This window comes from Bos grunniens, chromosome 1, assembly GCF_055505025.1.
Source record: "Bos grunniens cultivar Pamir isolate PY7600 chromosome 1, Bosgru_T2T1.0, whole genome shotgun sequence".
Lineage (NCBI taxonomy): Eukaryota > Metazoa > Chordata > Mammalia > Artiodactyla > Bovidae > Bos > Bos grunniens.
Genome location: NC_141165.1, coordinates 70907816 through 70925634, shown reverse-complemented (window position 1 = coordinate 70925634; position 17819 = coordinate 70907816). Strand labels below are relative to the sequence as shown.

Below are 17819 nucleotides of genomic sequence, written 5' to 3'. Positions count from 1 at the left end.
ACATTGAAATGGCCCAAGCTCTGATCTGTGGTAAATAATAATTCATCCTTGTGTTTAGCGAGGCGCTTCTAAGTGCCAGTGTCAGGAAGAGAACCCTGAACGGTCACAAAGTTTCTTACCTTGGAGTTATCGCTGGGTAAGTATCTATGCCTCAGGCATAACCGCATTAAAACGACTGTTCTGGGAGATTTCCTGTTAGGCTTTAGGGCAGAAGAAAGGAAGAATATTAACATTTATTAAACCCTGGAGTTGTGTTTTCTAGCCGTACCCTGTTCACTGTTAGTGATTTTAGAGTTAAAACCAGAATGACTTTAATGCCTAGACATATGCGTATTTTGTTCTGTTCTTTAGTCGCTAAGTCGCGTGGGACTTTTTTTGCGACCCAAGAGACTGTAGCCCTCGGGGCTCCTCTGGCCATGGAATTTTCCAGGCAAGAATACTGGAGTGGGTTGCGATTTCCTTCCTCAGGGATCTTCCCCACACAGGGATCGAACCCTCTCTACTGTGTTGGCAGGCGGATTTTTTTACCCATTAGCTACCTGGGAAGCCCCAAATGTATGTATATATACATTCCTTTTTATTTGTTTTAGTTTAAGTGTTTTCTCAAAAGTTAGTGCCCATAAGGTTTACTGTGTAATTCAGGTGATTTTTCGAAGATAATTATGACAGGCTCTCACCCCTTCCCCCACACTTACTGACTTTGGATCCTAACCGCTGTACTGAGGAAACAAACCCAGAGACTCTCAGTATATTGCTCAATATCACCAGCTGGCAAAATGCTAGAGTTAGAATTTCAGCCTACCACTGAATAGATCTTCACTGGCAGAGTTGCTGGAGAAAGTATTTTTTATCATATAGAAGGCCTGTCTTTAATATTAAAATAATGTGACTTTGTTTTATTAAAATATATCAACGTCTATACTACTTAAATCGTGTAGTTTAGTATCGTCCTCTTGAACAAAAATAAATAGCAGTAGTTATTCTGTCGCATGTTCCGCTTTGTATATTTGGGAATTTAGTTTGCCCTCTCACCACCTGGATAGAAGATCCAGTCAGAATATAGTGAATGCCTGCACACTATTTTCGGGAAAACCCAGGCAAATAGGTAAACAGTTTATTGAGACTCCAGAAGATGAAACAATGAATGTAACTTTAAAAGATAATAACTTTCAAGCCAGGAGAAGCACATCAGGAAAGTTTAATCAGTGGTACAGACTGACTTGTGTTAAGCTATAACTTCAGACAATGGCTATTTTTAGGAAAGAGGGTGCTGTCACTGAAAAGAAAAACTGATTTCTAAAAAGAAACTATATGGACATTCTGATAAATAAGGTATGTGATTTTAGTTAGAGTTGATCTATTATTGAGGATCTAATTATCTCTGGAGGGACTGAGAAGCTAGTGGCTGAGAAGCAGATGTGGCACCTACTCTGAGAATGTCCGCTTATAAAGCCATTCTTGAGTAACATTGCTTTTGGATCTGGCTACTCTTCTTGGGCTTCCCTGGTGGCTCAGTGATAAAAAATCTGCCTGCCAGTGCAGGACACGTGGGTTCGATCCCTGGTTGGGGAAGATCTCCTGGAGAAGGATGAAACAACTCACTCCAGTATTCTTGCCTGGGAAATTCCATGGACAGAGGAGCCTGGGGTGCTACAGTCCATGGGGTTGCAGAAGAGTTGGATAGACTTAGCAACTAAACAGCAACACTCCTTTTCCTAATTTCAACATCAGAGTTACTACCCCATATTTTGAACATCTAAAACTGCTGTGATATGGCCATGAAAATAGGAAAAAGTAGCTGCTTTTAGAGGATAAGCATTGTTGTCAAGAGTGACATTTATCAAATGCTAATAAATTTCAAGCAGGGGTAATCAAAGCTCAGGCTGGGGTTTTCCATCTTTGGTTAGTGCCTTGAATGGAGTAGTGATAGTAATAGCTAAGTGCAGAGGCAACATTGTTCTTCACTTTCCAAATAACACTCCCACAGCAGGGGTTTGATCCTTTTACAGTTACAAGTGTATTTCAATTCATTTTCTGCTGGGATGGATGCTTTTGGTTTGAAGGGGACCAAGTACTGAATCTTTGAAGTAGGACTGGAGGAAGTGAGGAGAGAAAATGGGGAAACTAGTTTTGCTTCTAGGAGAAAGTAGTCCTACATATGGGGCTTTTCAAGTTGGGCATAGAAAGTTGACCCTTTTTTTCATTTCTTGATTTAATTTGTTTGGTTGTTCGTTTGACCATTGAAAATATTTTCAAAGTAATTTTTCCACACTAAGCAGTATGAGTGATTGCATGAATATATGGGAAGTAAGAGAGGGCAGAGCATTAAAGACAACTAGATCTTTGGTGTCTTCATTCTGGGCGTATTTTTATGTCAAATTCCATTTCTAAATAAATACGTATTTACAGCTTTTAATAAATGCTCTCTAGGCATATCAGCCATATAGTGTTTTAATCTTGTTTGCCACAAATCGTGATAGTTCATCAGTGAAGCTCTATTAAATACACTGCTGTGTATTTGCAACATTGTGCAATACCAAATATCTGACTTGTTAATGAAGGCAGCATTAATGGAGTACTGTAGTTTACAGGAGTACAAAGATAGACAAAAGTATTGCTCCTTTTTCATAAGCAACACTTACCTAGGGTAATATTTCTCTGACAGGCACAAAGTAGCATTACATAAGGGAATCAGCATCATCTTTTCTCCTCACCAGGTCTGAGAAATTCAAAGCACCCACCAACAAGGGGAGAGTGGCTTCTGGTATGTATGCACAAAACATGTGGTTCCGGTTAAGATTTCCCTGAAACACACAGACAAAAGCAAAAAAAGAAAGAAAGAAAGGAGAAGAAAAAACTGTAAAATCAGTTCCATCAAACAACAGTCTGAATTCATTGTCTGAACTTTGTCATTAATATCATTTCTGTCTTCTAAGTAAAGAGCTAAGGGTCTCAAGGCATTTAGGCAAAGAGGCACAGAATATGCAGCATATATTATAATTTTAAAAAAATTGAATAATGTTCTAAAAATTCAAAAATAATGTCTAAAAAAATGTTCAAATGAATACTTCTAACGCATCCACTGAAGTTCATCAGATAAAAACAATACAATGACGAGCATTCTCATGCTATCCTCAGTGAAATGATACTTGAAATTATTTTATTATTGCATTGTAGCTATGACTTACTAACTGGATGATAAGATATAAAGAAGAAAAAATGAGGAAAAGAAGAATCAGAACAGCAAATGTGGAACACCTCAGTGGAATCAGGGAGGGAATTAAAAAGTTAAAATAGGTGGAAAACTTAGAAAGGACCAAATAGGAAGTTGGGGGAAAAAATATATCCGTAAGAGAAAAAACATATAAGAATAATCCATAGCAAAGGAAACAGAAGCAACAGAAGTATAAGGAGAGAAATAAAACCTGAAATTCAAGTAAGAAAGACCCAAGTGAAGAAAGATAAGAATTGAGAAGCAAATACTAAAAAGAAAATAGGCATATTAACAGACTTGTAGGAGAACAAAGAGACAAGGAAGAGTCCATAGTGGCATGAGCCTGGAGGATGCCTTGAGTAAAAAAGAAACAAGTATAATAATAAGGAGAAAATACGGAAGGAGTCATAAAGAAAAGACAGATGAAGAACGGAAGACAGAAATATGGTTAAGAATAAATAAGAGGCAGAAACAATTGGTTTAGGGGAAAAAAATCCTCCAACTGTCTTATTATGAAAGAACTCATTTGAATGTTCATGCTTTTTTTGTGCTTGTGCCATAGAAGCAAAAGTCTGATTTCTGTAAAAAACTATTTGGAAGTCTGTACTGAGTTCAGATTTGGAATATAAAAGTATAAGCCTTCTAAGGTTTTACTACTTTGGCTTTATACAGCTCAATTGAAAAGGTTCATTCTTTTTGAAACAAAAGGCTTTGTATTACCGTTTAAAATTGCCAAATGTCATTAAACAATTTTTGAGACATAATTTGGAGGTGAATGTAGGGGACACTTTGGTTATACTTTTATTTGATACTCTTGTCTATAAGAAATTGGTTTTTTCTTTTGCTAAGATTAATTCAGAACTATGAATTTTAATGAAATATCAATAAGTGAGCAAGTCTCGTATTTTGGTTTTGACAAGACTCTCCAAAGATTAAACAAACCAAAGTACACTGCAGGACATAGTATTCTTAACATTTAAGTAAAAGTTGAATCATTTCAATATGTATGGAAGATATATAATGCATATGTATATATAATGTATTTGTATGTGTACATATACACACAAACAATTTTTCACTTAAAAACATTTAAAAGTTACTTGTTTGTATAATCATTCAAACCTCCATTTTCTGATGGAAATTAAAGTTTCCTTTCATGAAATTGCAAAGAAATAAATACTTGAACCAGGAACAATTGTACAATTCTATTGCCTCTTTATCGGAGAAAGCAATGGCACCCCACTCCAGTACTCTTGCCTGGAAAAATGGATGGAGGAGCCTGGTAGGCTGCAGTCCATGGGATCACTAAGAGTCGGACACAACTGAGCGACTTCACTTTCACTTTTTACTTTCATGCATTGGAGAAGGAAATGGCAACCCATTCCAGTATTCTTGCCTGGAGAATCCCAGGGACAGAGGAACCTAATGGGCTGCTGTCTATGGGGTCGCACAGAGTCGGACACGACTGAAGCGACTTAGCAGCAGCAGCAGCAGTAGGCTCTGGATATTTAAATATGAAAAAAACCCATCTGGCTCTTTTCTAGCACACCATTCAACAGAGGAATAAACACAAAAAGAAACAAATATGGCACAATGGTAAGTACTATTGTTGTGAGCACCTGCTACGCATCTGCTTAGTTTCCCCTTTTGTTTCTGGGGGATTAGGTAGTGGGAATTGATAAAGGTAAGAGAGAAGAGGAGGAGGCAAGTATGTGTATTTTAGGATGAGGAATAATATAATTAAAGGAGTAGAGATGTATGAAAGCAAAATACTTTCTGGCAATTGCAAGATTGAAATTGAATTAGGGATATTTTGTTTTTATTTTAATAATGGACATTTTGATTATTTAAGTGTCTTTTCAGGCAAATTATAGATTGGTGGTAAGAGAACCTCTGTCTCTGTGAATGCGCGCACACACACACACTCACAGATTAAATGCCTGATTTATTTAGCAAAGAACCCAAAACCTTAGCTGAAAAAAGGTAGTCACATGAAGTAGGGGAAGAAACAGCATATTACAAAGTAGCTTTTCTTAGATCCCCTAATTTTCCCAAAATAACATATGTGGTTACTGGTAACACTGTATGCCGCGGATAAGGTCTGTCTGGATCTCAGAAAGTTGTATATTACCATTTGGAAAAGATTTACACAGATTAATCTATGACTTTTATAAGAAATATTTGTAGACAGGTTCTTTCTGGTTCTTGAACTGATATAAACAATTTCTGCAAAGCCCATTCCTCATCTGGGGTCAAGGTTGGGATGTGTATATCAGAAAAGAGTGAGTAGACTGAAAAGATCCTAGTGATGTGTTACTCCCTTTAGTTTTTCAGCATCTCTCTCTTTTTTTGTTGTTGTTAAAAAACTTCTTTTTTATTGCATAAGCCAGCTTGAATAAGTTTAGGGTTTGGAACCAGAAGACTTTTGACTAATACACAAAAAAGCCACCAACTACTCTCTGCTCTGGTTTCTACTCTAATTTTGTGCGTGTGTGAAGAAACAGATACAGAGAGGTGAATAATTTGTTCAAAAAATAATTTTAGAATGCACATTATTTTACTGTATATCTGGTACTCTTTCTACCATGCCATATAGTTTGTAGGGTTGACTGAAATTATGCTTCTTATGGACCTAACAAGCAGAAGATATTAAGAGGTGGCAAGAATACACAGAAGAACTGTACAAAAAAGATCTTCACAACCAAGATAATCACGATGGTATGATCACTGACCTAGAGCCAGACATCCTGGAATGTGAAGTCAAGTGGGCCTTAGAAAGCATCACTGCAAACAAAGCTAGTGGAGGTGATGGAATTCCAGTTGAGCTCTTTCAAATCCTGAAAGATGATGCTGTGAAAGTGCTGCACTCAATATGCCAGCAAATTTGGAAAACTCAGCAGTGGCCACGGGACTGGAAAAGGTCAGTTTTCATTCCAATCCCAAAGAAAGGCAATGCCAAAGAATGCTCAAACTACCGCACAATTGCACTCATCTCACATGCTAGTAAAGTAATGCTCAAAATTCTCCAAGCCAGGCTTCAGCAATACGTGAACCGTGAACTTCCAGATGTTCAAGCTGGTTTTAGAAAAGGCAGAGGAACCAGAAATCAAATTGCCAACATCCACTGGATCATGGAAAAAGCAAGAGAGTTCCAGAAAAACATCTATTTCTGCTTTATTGACTATGCCAAAGCCTTTGACTGTGTGGATCACAATAAACTGTGGAAAGTTCTGAAAGAGATGGGAATACCAGACCACCTGACGTGACCTCTCACATGGTCTCTCAGACCACCTCTTGAGAAACCTGTATGCAGGTCAGGAAGCAACAGTTAGAACTGGACATGGAACAACAGACTGGTTCCAAATAGGAAAAGGAGTACATCAAGGCTGTATATTGTCACCCTGCTTATTTAACTTCTATGCAGAGTACATCATGAGAAATGCTGGGCTGGAAGAAACACAAGCTGGAGTCAAGATTGCCAGGAGAAATATCAATAACCTCAGATATGCAGATGACACCACCCTTATGGCAGAAAGTGAAGAGGAACTCAAAAGCCTCTTGATGAAAGTGAAAGAGGAGAGTGAAAAAGTTGGCTTAAAGCTCAACATTTAGAAAACGAAGATCATGGCATCTGGACCCATCACTTCATGGGAAATAGATGGGGAAACAGTGGAAACAGTGTCAGACTTTATTTTGGGGGGCTCCAAAATCACTGCAGATGGTGACTGCAGCCATGAAATTAAAAGACGCTTACTCCTTGGAAGGAAAGTTATGACCAACCTAGATAGCATATTAAAAAGCAGAGACATTACTTTGCCAACAAAGGCCTGTCTAGTCGAGGCTATGGTTTTTCCTGTGTCATTTATGGATGTGAGAGTTGGACTGTGAAGAAAGCTGAGTGCCGAAGAATTGATGCTTTTGAACTGTGGTGTTGGAAAAGACTCTTGAGAGTCCCTTGGACTGCAAGGGGATCCAACCAGTCCATTCTGAAGGAGATCAGCCCTGGGATTTCTTTGGAGGGAATGATGCTAAGGCTGAAACTCCAGTACTTTGGCCACCTCATGTGAAGAGTTGACTCATTGGAAAAGACTCTGATGCTGGGAGGGATTGGGGACACGAGGAGAAGGGGATGACAGAGGATGAGATGGCTGGATGGCATCACTGACTCGATGGACATGAGTCTGAGTGAACTCCGGGAGTTGGTGATGGACAGGGAGGCCTGGCGTGCTGCGATTCATGGGGTCACAAACAGTTGGACATGACTGAGCGACTGAACTGAACTGAACTGAACTGAAGGATGTAATTTATAAGTATATATGTATTGAATTTATTTTATTTAAAGCAGGTCTAGTATCTTAACATCTAAAGATAATCTTGAACATTTTTTCCTGTAACGAGAACACTTGGTTTCAGTCAAAAGCACGTGGTACAAGAGGTTTAGATTATGACTTGTTACCATATGGGCTTCCCTGGTGGCTCAGACGGTAAAGAATACGCCTGCAATGCAGGAGACCTGGATTCTATCCCTGGGTCAGGAAGATCCCCAGGAGAAGGGAATGGCAACCCGCTCCAGTATTTTTGCCTGGAAGATTCCATGGACAGGGGAGTCTGGTGGGCTACAGTCTATGGGATCACAAAGAGTCAGACATAACTGATTGACTAACGCTTTACCATATAGGGTAGCTTTGTTCTATTCAGAGTTCTATTCAAAGTCCTTCTAAATACTCAAGAAAAAGTGAAGAATATTAAATGGAAAGTATGGATAGACCAGCCAAAATCCATCCTCATTATTAAAGAAATAATTCAAACTACACGCTGTTTATTTATTTATTTTTAGTTGGAGGATAATTGCTTTACAATATTGTGTTTGTTTCTGCTATACATCAACATAAATAAGCCATAGATATACATATGTCCACTCCCTCTTGAACCTCCCTCCCACCTTCCACCCCATCTCCCCCTGTAGGTTGTCACAGAGCCTGGTTTGAGTTCCCTGAATTATACAGCAAATCCCCATTGGCTATCTGTTTTACATATGGTAGTGTATATATTTCCATGCTACTCTCTTCATTTGTGCTACCCTCTCCTTCCTCCCCCCTCCCATGTCCATAAGTCTTTTCTCTATGCATCTCCATTGCATGCTAAGTCACTGCAGTTGTGTCCAACTGCCCTAGCAATAGTTTCATCAGTATCATCTTTCTAGATTTCATATATATATGAATTAATATACAATATTTGTTTTTCTGACTTACTTCACCCTGTATAATAATTGGCTCTAGGTTCGTCCACCTCATAGAACTGACTCGAATTCATTCCTTTTTATGGCTGAGTAATATTCCATTGTATATATGTATCATAACTTCCTTATCCATTCATCTGTCAATGGATAAGTAGGTTGCTTCCATGTCCTAGTTACTGTAAATAGTGCTACAGTGAACTTTGGGGTACATGTGTCTTTTTCAATTTTGGTTTGCTCAGGGTATATACCTAGTAGTTGGATTCCTGGGTCGTTTGGTAGTTTTATTCCTAGTTTTTAAAGGAATCTCCATACTGTCTTACATAGTGGCTGTATCAATTTAGATTCCATTAGGTAGTTAGAATAGGAAAAAGGAGTCTAGAATGGCGGTGGCTAAAAGACAAGGAAGGGAAAAGCCCATGAAAATAGAACAAAGGAAGGTCTGAGGACTGGAATGAGTACCTCAGGTAAAACAAACAGCATTCCTGGCTAGCCCAGTTTACATAGGGCAGGTCCAGGGGGAGGAGAAAAAACATTTAAAAAGAGGAGCTAAAATTGGGCCGGGGGTGGGGTGCCTCTCTTCTCTTGACGTCTTTTGGGTTGGCATGCCCTCATGCCTCGAGGATGTGTTTTCCTTTACTTTCTAAATAAAACTAAGAAGGCTATGGTAGATAATGGAATATTACTCAACTATTAAAAAGAATGCATTTAATCAGTTCTAATAAGATGGATGAAACTGGCACCTATTATACAGAGTGAAGTAAGTCAGAAAGAAAAACACCAATACAGGATATTAACGCATATATATGGTAATGATGACCCTATATGAGAGGCAGCAAAAGAGACACAGATGTATAAAACTGTCTTTTGGACTCTGTGGGAGAAGGCGAGGGTGGGATGATTTGAGAGAATAGCATTGAAACATGTATATTACCATATGTGAAATAGATTGCCAGTCCAGGTTCAATGCATGAGACAGGGTGCTCAGGGCTGGTGCACTGGGATGACCCCAAGGGATGGGATGGGGAGGGAGGTGGGAGGGGGGTTCAGGATGCGGGACACATGTACACCCATGGCTGATTCATGTCAATGTATGGCAAAAACCACTACAATATTTTAAAGTAATTAGCCTCCGATTAAAATAAATTAATTAAAAAAAAAAAAAAAACAACTGAGCTATAACATGGAGCTGTAACACTGGTCCATTCGAGGGTTGTAACACCATTCTGTCTGAGGGCTGTAACACTGGTCTATCCATTGCTTCAAATTTTTGTTGTGACGAGACAGAACTGCGGAAACTGCAAACTCCCCTGACGCTACCAACGGTGCAGGAGGACTCCCTTTTCTCCACACCCTCTCCAGTATTTGTTTTTTGTGGATTTTTTGATGATTGCCATTCTAACCAGTGTGAGGTAATACGTCATCATATTTTGATTTGCATTTCTCTAATAATGAGTAATCAGTTCAGTTCAGTCACTCAGTAATGTCTGACTCTTTGTGACCCCATGAACTGCAGCACTCCAGGCCTCCCTGTCCATCACCAACTCCCAGAGTCCACCCAAACCCATGTCCATTGTGTCGGTGATGCTATCCAACCATCTCATCCTCTGTTGTCCCCTTCTCCTCCTGCCCTCAATCTTTCCCAGCATCAGGGTCTTTTCAAATGAGTCAGCTCTCCACATCAGGTGGCCAAAGTATTAGAGTTTCAGCTTCAACATCAGTCCTTTCAATGAACACCCAGGACTAATCTCCTTTAGGATGGACTGGTGATGTTGAGCATCTTTTCATGTATTTATTAGCCATCTGTATGTCTTCTTTGGAGAAGTGCCTATTTCAATCTTATGGCCACTTTTTGATTGGGTTGTTTGTTTTTCTGGTATTGAGCTCCATAAGCTACTGATGGCTATAATCCCTTGTGATAAGGGTTCATACGTCTTCATTCATTCAGAATTCTTTGTTTCTACCACTTTCTTTTTTCTTTTTCTTTTTTTTCCTATCAAAGGTAATACATCTAAGAAAAACATTGCCACTTGAGGGTGCTATAAGATCATCATGAGTATCAAATTCTCTATCCTTTACCAGAAAACCAACTGCCAATTAAATGAAAATTCAGGAATGGAAAACTGTGAACTGTCATATAAAGTCATTTTAAGATAGTTGTGTCTCTAACACCTTCTCTGTTTTACTTACTGTTCAACCAGCTTGAACATCTGGAAGTTCATGGTTCATGTATTGCTGAAGCCTGGCTTGGAGAATTTTGAGCATTACTTTACTAGCATGTGAGATGAGTGCAATGTGCAGTAGTTTGAACATTCTCTTGTTCAGGACTTTGTACTCAATAGCTAGCTCAGTGCCTGGTGCATATAAGGTGCTAAAGAAATATGTTTGAGTGAGTGAATAACAATGAACAAATATTCACATGCAGATATCACACCTACTCAGAGTAAGGGATAGGATGTAGCATGTAATATATGTCACATATATGGTTCAGCTAGGCTTACTTAACCATGAAGAGGACCTGGAAATAATTTCACATTCTGGGCCGTGATACCACCTCTTGCCTTGCAAGGTAGTCATGGGAAACAAAACATGTCATCTGAGAATTATAGCAACAAAGAAAAGGTGGTATTTCAAAAAAGTGATTCACACTATTGATTCAATGTGGAATAAAAGTGCTTTCTGGACAGGTGAGAGGAGCATGGTAACCGGATACTCCAGAAGCAGATGGGTTGATTTATTTTTAAAAAACTTACAAGGAGTTTTTTTTTCCCCTTTAGCTCGATTATGAGTTAAATGATGTGATAACTAAAAAAGCAAATGTAATTTTTTCTCTTCCTCCTGGTTTACATTTGGTTGTTGTTCTTTATCTTGTATTAATCTTTGTTGATTTCATTTTATCTGTGATTAAGAGTTGTCCTCTCTACCCAGAGGGATGGTATGGGGAGGGAGGAGGGAGGAGGGTTCAGGATGGGGAACACATGTATATCTGTGGGGGATTCATTTCAATATTTGGCAAAACCAATACAATATTGTAAAGTTTAAAAATAAAAAAAATAAAAAAAAGAGTTGTCCTCTCTGAGGTGTGACTAGGAATAATCTCTTTGCAGTATTCTGTGTGTAATCTCTCTCTCTCTCTCTCTCTCTATATATATATATATATAAATTTATAAATAAATATATATATATTTATAAAGAGATTTATTTTAAGGAATTGCTTCATGTGATTATAGAGTCTGACAAGTCCAAAATCTGCAGGGTGGGGAGGCAGAAAGAGCTGATGCTACAGTTCAAGTCTGAAGGCCATCAGGCTGGAGATCCAGGAAGTGCTGATGTTGCAGTTCAAGTATAAATGCAGAATTCTCTCTTGCTTGAGGGAAGTCAGTCTATTGTGCTATACTGCCTTTCAACTGATTGGATGAGACCTACCCACATAATGGAGTGCATTTTGCTTCACTTAGAATCTACCAACTTAAATATTAATTTTATCTCAAAGCACCCTCACAGAAACATCCAGAATGTTTGGCTACATATCCAGGCACCATGTCCCAGCCAAAGTGGCACATAAAATTAACTATCACATTTGTGTTGTATTTCAATGCCACATTTTAAGACAATGATGCTTATTTGGGGCTGTGCAACCAACCCCATGACAGCAAAGCAGCTAAAGACAATGTCATGTGAAGAACAACTGAAGGGACAGGGCTGTTTAGAAATTCTGCATCATTTGACCTATTGGATTCCACAATTGTTTATACCCAATATCTTTCTGAGTTGAATCATCATGTCTTATATCAGAGTTATAGTATGAGTTGTAGACATTTCACTGTTCTTTGGCTTGAAATTGCTTTAATTTCAGTTAAGTGCCTTTATCAACAAAATTTCTATGCTTGTAGTTTTTTATTTTGCTATTTCCAAGATCTAGAACTTAAGATTTCTTATTCAGTCTTTTGATTTCTGCAAAATAATTTCCATGTTGAGCCTTGAGTAAAACATTTTCTTCCTTTTGCATAAAAATGTTTCTGCCTTTTGATTCCCTGCCTGGGAATCATTGACCCCAGGTGATTCCCTTTGCAGCAATGAAACATCTCTTCTTATTGTAACAGCCTTAACTGTAAACTGTCTCATGCTCATTTCTGTGGGCACATTTCAACGCCATCCCCAGAAATAACAAACAAAACCAAGAACCATCATGTTAGGAAAGGTCTTTGATTTTTGGGTTTTTTTGTTGTTTTTCTGTGACACTTAGACCTTTCATTAGCTGTTGGTCCAGAATTTATTGTATTCGTTTTTTGTATTGAATGAATTTGTTATATTCATTATTGGCATCATGGTGAGTAGTATGGGTGTAAGAGTTGTAATTTATTCATTCATTCACCTAGTGTTTACTGACTATCCACTTGTGCCAAGCAACTCAAGGTGCTGGGAATTCAATGATGAACAAGTCATAGAAACATCATATTTGAAAAAGATAGCATGAATGGTTATTGCCAATATTTTGGTTTCATCCTGATGAATCTTCCTTAATTCTAAACCTATGGATCTGGATACAAAAGTGAATTATTTCCATAGGTTTTATCAGTTATACAGAATAAAAGGACTAGCACTCTTGTTAAAATTTAAAGATTTAGAGATGAACAAAACTCACAATAGTATAGTATCATTTCACAGTAACATGTCATTACATTGATTATCTCTGTATAATTAAAATATTTCCAAGTCTTTGTCATTGGCTCTTATTAAATTAAGGATAATTCATTTCCTGTACTATATAGCAAAAGAGTATCTGTAGAATCCTTGGAATTAGTGGAATAAGAACTGAATTATTGGAATTGAAATTTTTATACCACTTACTAGGAAATTTGTTTTATGGAATATTCTGAATTGACATAATCCCCTTTCCCAGCATTCATGGAAATAGAGAATGTTGAATTGTGAGCAAGTGTTCTTATGACAGATTCTATTTAAAATGATTAAACACAAATGCATTTTGTATAAGAAATACTAAGTGAATTAATAGCATATAAATGCTGAAATTTTGTGGGCAATCTCATTATTTACAAGCCAACTTTTTTCCCCCCAAACATTGATGCCTTATCTCTTCTTTTTTATTTTTATTTTTTAATTAGTTAATTAATTAATTTAACTTTACAATGTTATATTGGTTTTGCCATACATTGCCTTGAATCTGCCATGAGTGTACATGTGTTCCCCATCCTGAACCCCCCTCCCACCTTCCTCCCCATCCCATCCCTCTGGGTCATTCCAGTGCACCAGTCCCGAGCACCCTGTATCATGCATCAAACCTGGACTGGCGATTTGTTTCACGTATGATATTTTACATGTTTTAATGCCATTCTCCCATATCATCCTGCCCTCGCCCTCTCCCACAGAGTCCAAAATACTGTTCAATACATCTGTGTCTCTTTTGCTGTCTCGCATACAGGGTTATCATTACTTTCTAAATTCCATATATATGCATTAGTATACCGTATTGGTGTTTTTCTTTCTGGCTTACTTCACTCTGTATAATAGGCTCCAGTTTCATCCACCTCATTAGAACTGATTCAAATGTATTCTTTTTAACGGCTGAGTAATATTCCATTGTGTATATGTACCACAGCTTTCTTATCCATTCATTTGCTGATGGACATCTAGGTTGCTTCCATGTCCTGGCTATTATAAACAGTGTTGCAAAGAACATTGGGATATATGTCTTTTTGGCATGCTTGTCCTATTTAGGTCATACACTCTCCCAATTTTCCAAAAACGTCTTCTCTAAGGATAGTCTGAACTTATCACATTTTCAGTTTTTGAGGGAACCATGAAAATCCTCTTAGATAGTCCTTATTTAAATCCCTATCTGCCCTCTTCTAATGGGTTATGTTTTATTATCCCAAGGCCATGCAGTGAACAAACACCAGTTCCCTATCCTGTCATTTACTACAAACTCATTAAATTCTGAAACTTTTCAATTTTATTAGAAAAGAGGAGAACTTAATCCCTCCTTTGTTCTCTAGGAAATTGCTTTTCCTTTGTTGTCCAGGAAGTCATTTTTAATTCCCATATTCTTCTCTTCCAAAAGCTTCTCTTTTGTTCTGTTTTATGAATAAATCTACTAGCTGATCTCTCTACATGGTGTATCTGAATTATAGTTATTACAGTAGTAATAAAATTTTACTATACAATCTATTTTATATACCCACTGAAATTTAGGGTGGGTTTTGATAGTATCATTTATGAATTATTAATTTTTTTTCCTAGCATAAATGATTAAATGGTGATCCTTTTCTCGGTTGGCACATACATAGAAGGATATCCATTATTTTAGGGGTTGTCAGTAATATTTGTATAAATGAGACAATCAAAAGCCTTGGCTCACCCTTCCACAATAAATAAAACTGGGCAATGTATATGAAACAGCTGTTTTCAGAGATTGTACAACAGGCAGTGCAAAACTACAGTGTCTGAGAGAAGGAAATCAAGCTAGATTAGTCCTACAATTCCCAGTGTTCTGGCTGGAGGCACTTCACAGACAGTTGTGAAGAGAGGTGGGACCCAGACAAAACATGGCAGCCTTTCTAAACTGAGGAGACAAGAGAGTCAGAGAAGCTTAGGAAACTAATTTATGGGGCAGAGGGCCAAAAGCAAGGTAGGTAGATAGGGAAAGATCTCCAGAAATTTGTATGGATGTCCCTTTGAGCATTTTGACTGAACACTAAGCTGTACATATATGAGGTGAGACTCCAAAAGAACTCCACAAGTTGTACACATATGAGGTGAGACTCCACAAGACAAATGACTACCAGCAAAGGAGCGACTATAAGAAAGCTATAAACTGAAAAACCGTCAGAGTTTCACAAGGTTGGTAGATGTTTGAGTTCTGACCAATTGGGAGGAAAGGCCTGTTCATGTTCAGGGAATTCAATGGAGATCCCCAAATGGATATGCCATTCATTTTACTTCTAAGAAGAAGGGCTAAAACTATCTCTAGAGTAAAATCTGTTCTAGATTAACCTTAATAAAGTTAAAATAGAAGCTTCAAAATGATCATGTTATACTTCAGGTGTAGGCATACCTCAGTGATATTGTGGGTTCCATTCTAGACCCCTGCACTAAAATGAATATCACAATAAATTGAGTCACATGCATTTTGGGGTTTTCCAGTGCATGTGAAAGTTATGTTTATACTATACTGAAGTCGGAGACAGCAATGGCACCCCACTCCAGTACTCTTGCCTGGAAAATCCCATGGACGGAGGAGCCTTGAAGGCTGCAGTCCATGGGTGGTTAGGAGTTGGACATGACTGAGTGACTTCACTTTCACTTTTCACTTTCATGCATTGGAGAAGGAAATGGCAACCCACTCCAGTGTTCTTGCCTGGAGAATCCCAGGGACGGGGGAGCCTGGTGGGCTGCCGTCTATGGGGTCGCACAGAGTCAGATACGACCGAAGCGATTTAGCAGCAGAAGTCTGTTATAAAGAATGCAATCTAAAAAACCCTTAAAAATTACATACATTAATTAAAAATATTCCTGAAAAAATGTTTACCATCATCTGACAATGCAAATGGTAACAAACCACAGTATCTATGAAGCACAATAAAGTGAGATGCTGTAAAACAAGGTATGCCTATAAATTACTTACTTACCAGAACAAAACTCAGCTCCCTTTAATGAAACACAAAAGTCATTCAAAAATAAAATTCTTCATACTAAACATTCATTAAAAAATTGCTAAACACGTGGAGAATCATGAAACTGTGACCCATAGCCAGGTGAAAAAAAAAAATCCATCAATAGAAATAGATGAAGAAATGAAGAGATGATGAAATTAATAGACAAGGACTTTAAAACAAGTTATTATAAATATATATAAAGATTTAGAATGGTAATGGAGATAGAAAAAAGATAACTTTGTTATTTTCTATGTAAATGAAACGAATTCCCTTGGAATAAATTCTGGGGCACGTATAGGGAGAGGAGAGAATGGTCATGAATCCTCCCCCTCTTACTCTGATGGGTTTGCTCTCTATGAATCACTGTTTCTCTCTGGGACTTTGGTAGACTTACTGAGGTTTACCACACTATGACAACAAGAGAACATTACGGAATGGAGCGTTCTCTAGAGATGGTATGTCACAACAAGTGCCTGCTGCAAACATGGAACCTTTGTGGTCCAAGAGATGTATGAACAAACAGTGAACATTTCTCTGTGTTCACAAGAAAGGGCCCAGAATGTAAGTGAGAAAGAAAGACTCAAGCAGACTTGGCAGGAGGTTTACCAATCTCTCAACCTGGGTAAGAAGAACCCTAGGGAGATACATCTCAATGGATTATCAACAACACAGTGGTGAAACATGATCTCCAAGGATACCATTTTCCAAAAATGAGACTGATTAAAATGCAAAATGGATAGCCCTTGTACCCAGATATCATTGTGGCATATTTAAGTCCCCCAGCTCAACAGGGAGGAGGAAGAGGAGAAAGGGAAAGCAATCTTAAATAGGAATGAGTCTTCATTTTGATACATCTTAGTTTGTTTATTGTTAAACAGGCTAAAAGAAAATGATTTCCTGCTCTCCAGTTGCTTTTCTAATCATATAGCTTTAGATTTGTTACTGGATAATTTTAGAGATGTGATCTTTCTGTAGAGGAATAAACATGAAGCCAGCCTATAAACAGCAGCAGCCTATAAACCTATGAGAAGCTATGTGCTTTGTGTAGGCAAGCAATTTCAAAACAATATGTAGGTACATTATTAAGAGGAAAGGTTAAAAAAAGCACAGTATACAGCTAAAAATAGATGATTTTCTGTATCATTTTCGAGATGTGATGATTAAGTACTTGCATTCTTTACTTTGTCTTATCAGCAAATACACAGCTGCAGTAAAAAAAAAAAAAAAAAAAAACTCCATTTACCCTATAAATGTGATCTGAGAGAACTAAATTCTGTGTCTACCTGGTTTGAGCTTTTCTTCGTTTAACAGGTTGATTTAAGGGGAGTATACATCCAGGTTCAGCCTTAATAGTTACTTGCCACTCACATGGTTTAATTTACTGTGTACTGCAAGTTCATATAGTGTCCCTGGCTAATTTATATGGGACACAGAATTTCCTTTCTTCAAGATTTGATTTTAAAATGTTACCTAGTTTTTAGGTCACTTGAACTTGTTTGGTTCTCAGTTTCTAAAATAATTCAGGCCTTTCTGGCTTTAAGTTTCTGTGACAGTGTGCTTTATGTTTGAAAGTAAAGATGTTTCCTTTTCAGAGAAAAATATCTCAATGTGTAATTTTATTATTATTAGCCCCAAATTGACTCATTAATTCATCTTTCTATGCCAATAGTTTGGAAAGAAGTGACACTAACTA

General features: G+C 37.8%; 1 protein-coding gene across 1 annotated transcript in view; it reads left to right on the top strand.

Annotated features, from left to right (window-relative positions):
* The window catches only part of LOC147379592 (uncharacterized), a 36875-nt gene that overhangs the window by 326 nt on the left and 18730 nt on the right, over positions 1-17819 (top strand). Inside the window, exons 3-4 of the mRNA XM_086415377.1 lie at positions 59-136; positions 2718-2764. Coding sequence (XP_086271503.1) covers positions 59-136; positions 2718-2764 — 125 coding nt within the window. The remainder of the gene's footprint in view (positions 1-58; positions 137-2717; positions 2765-17819) is intronic.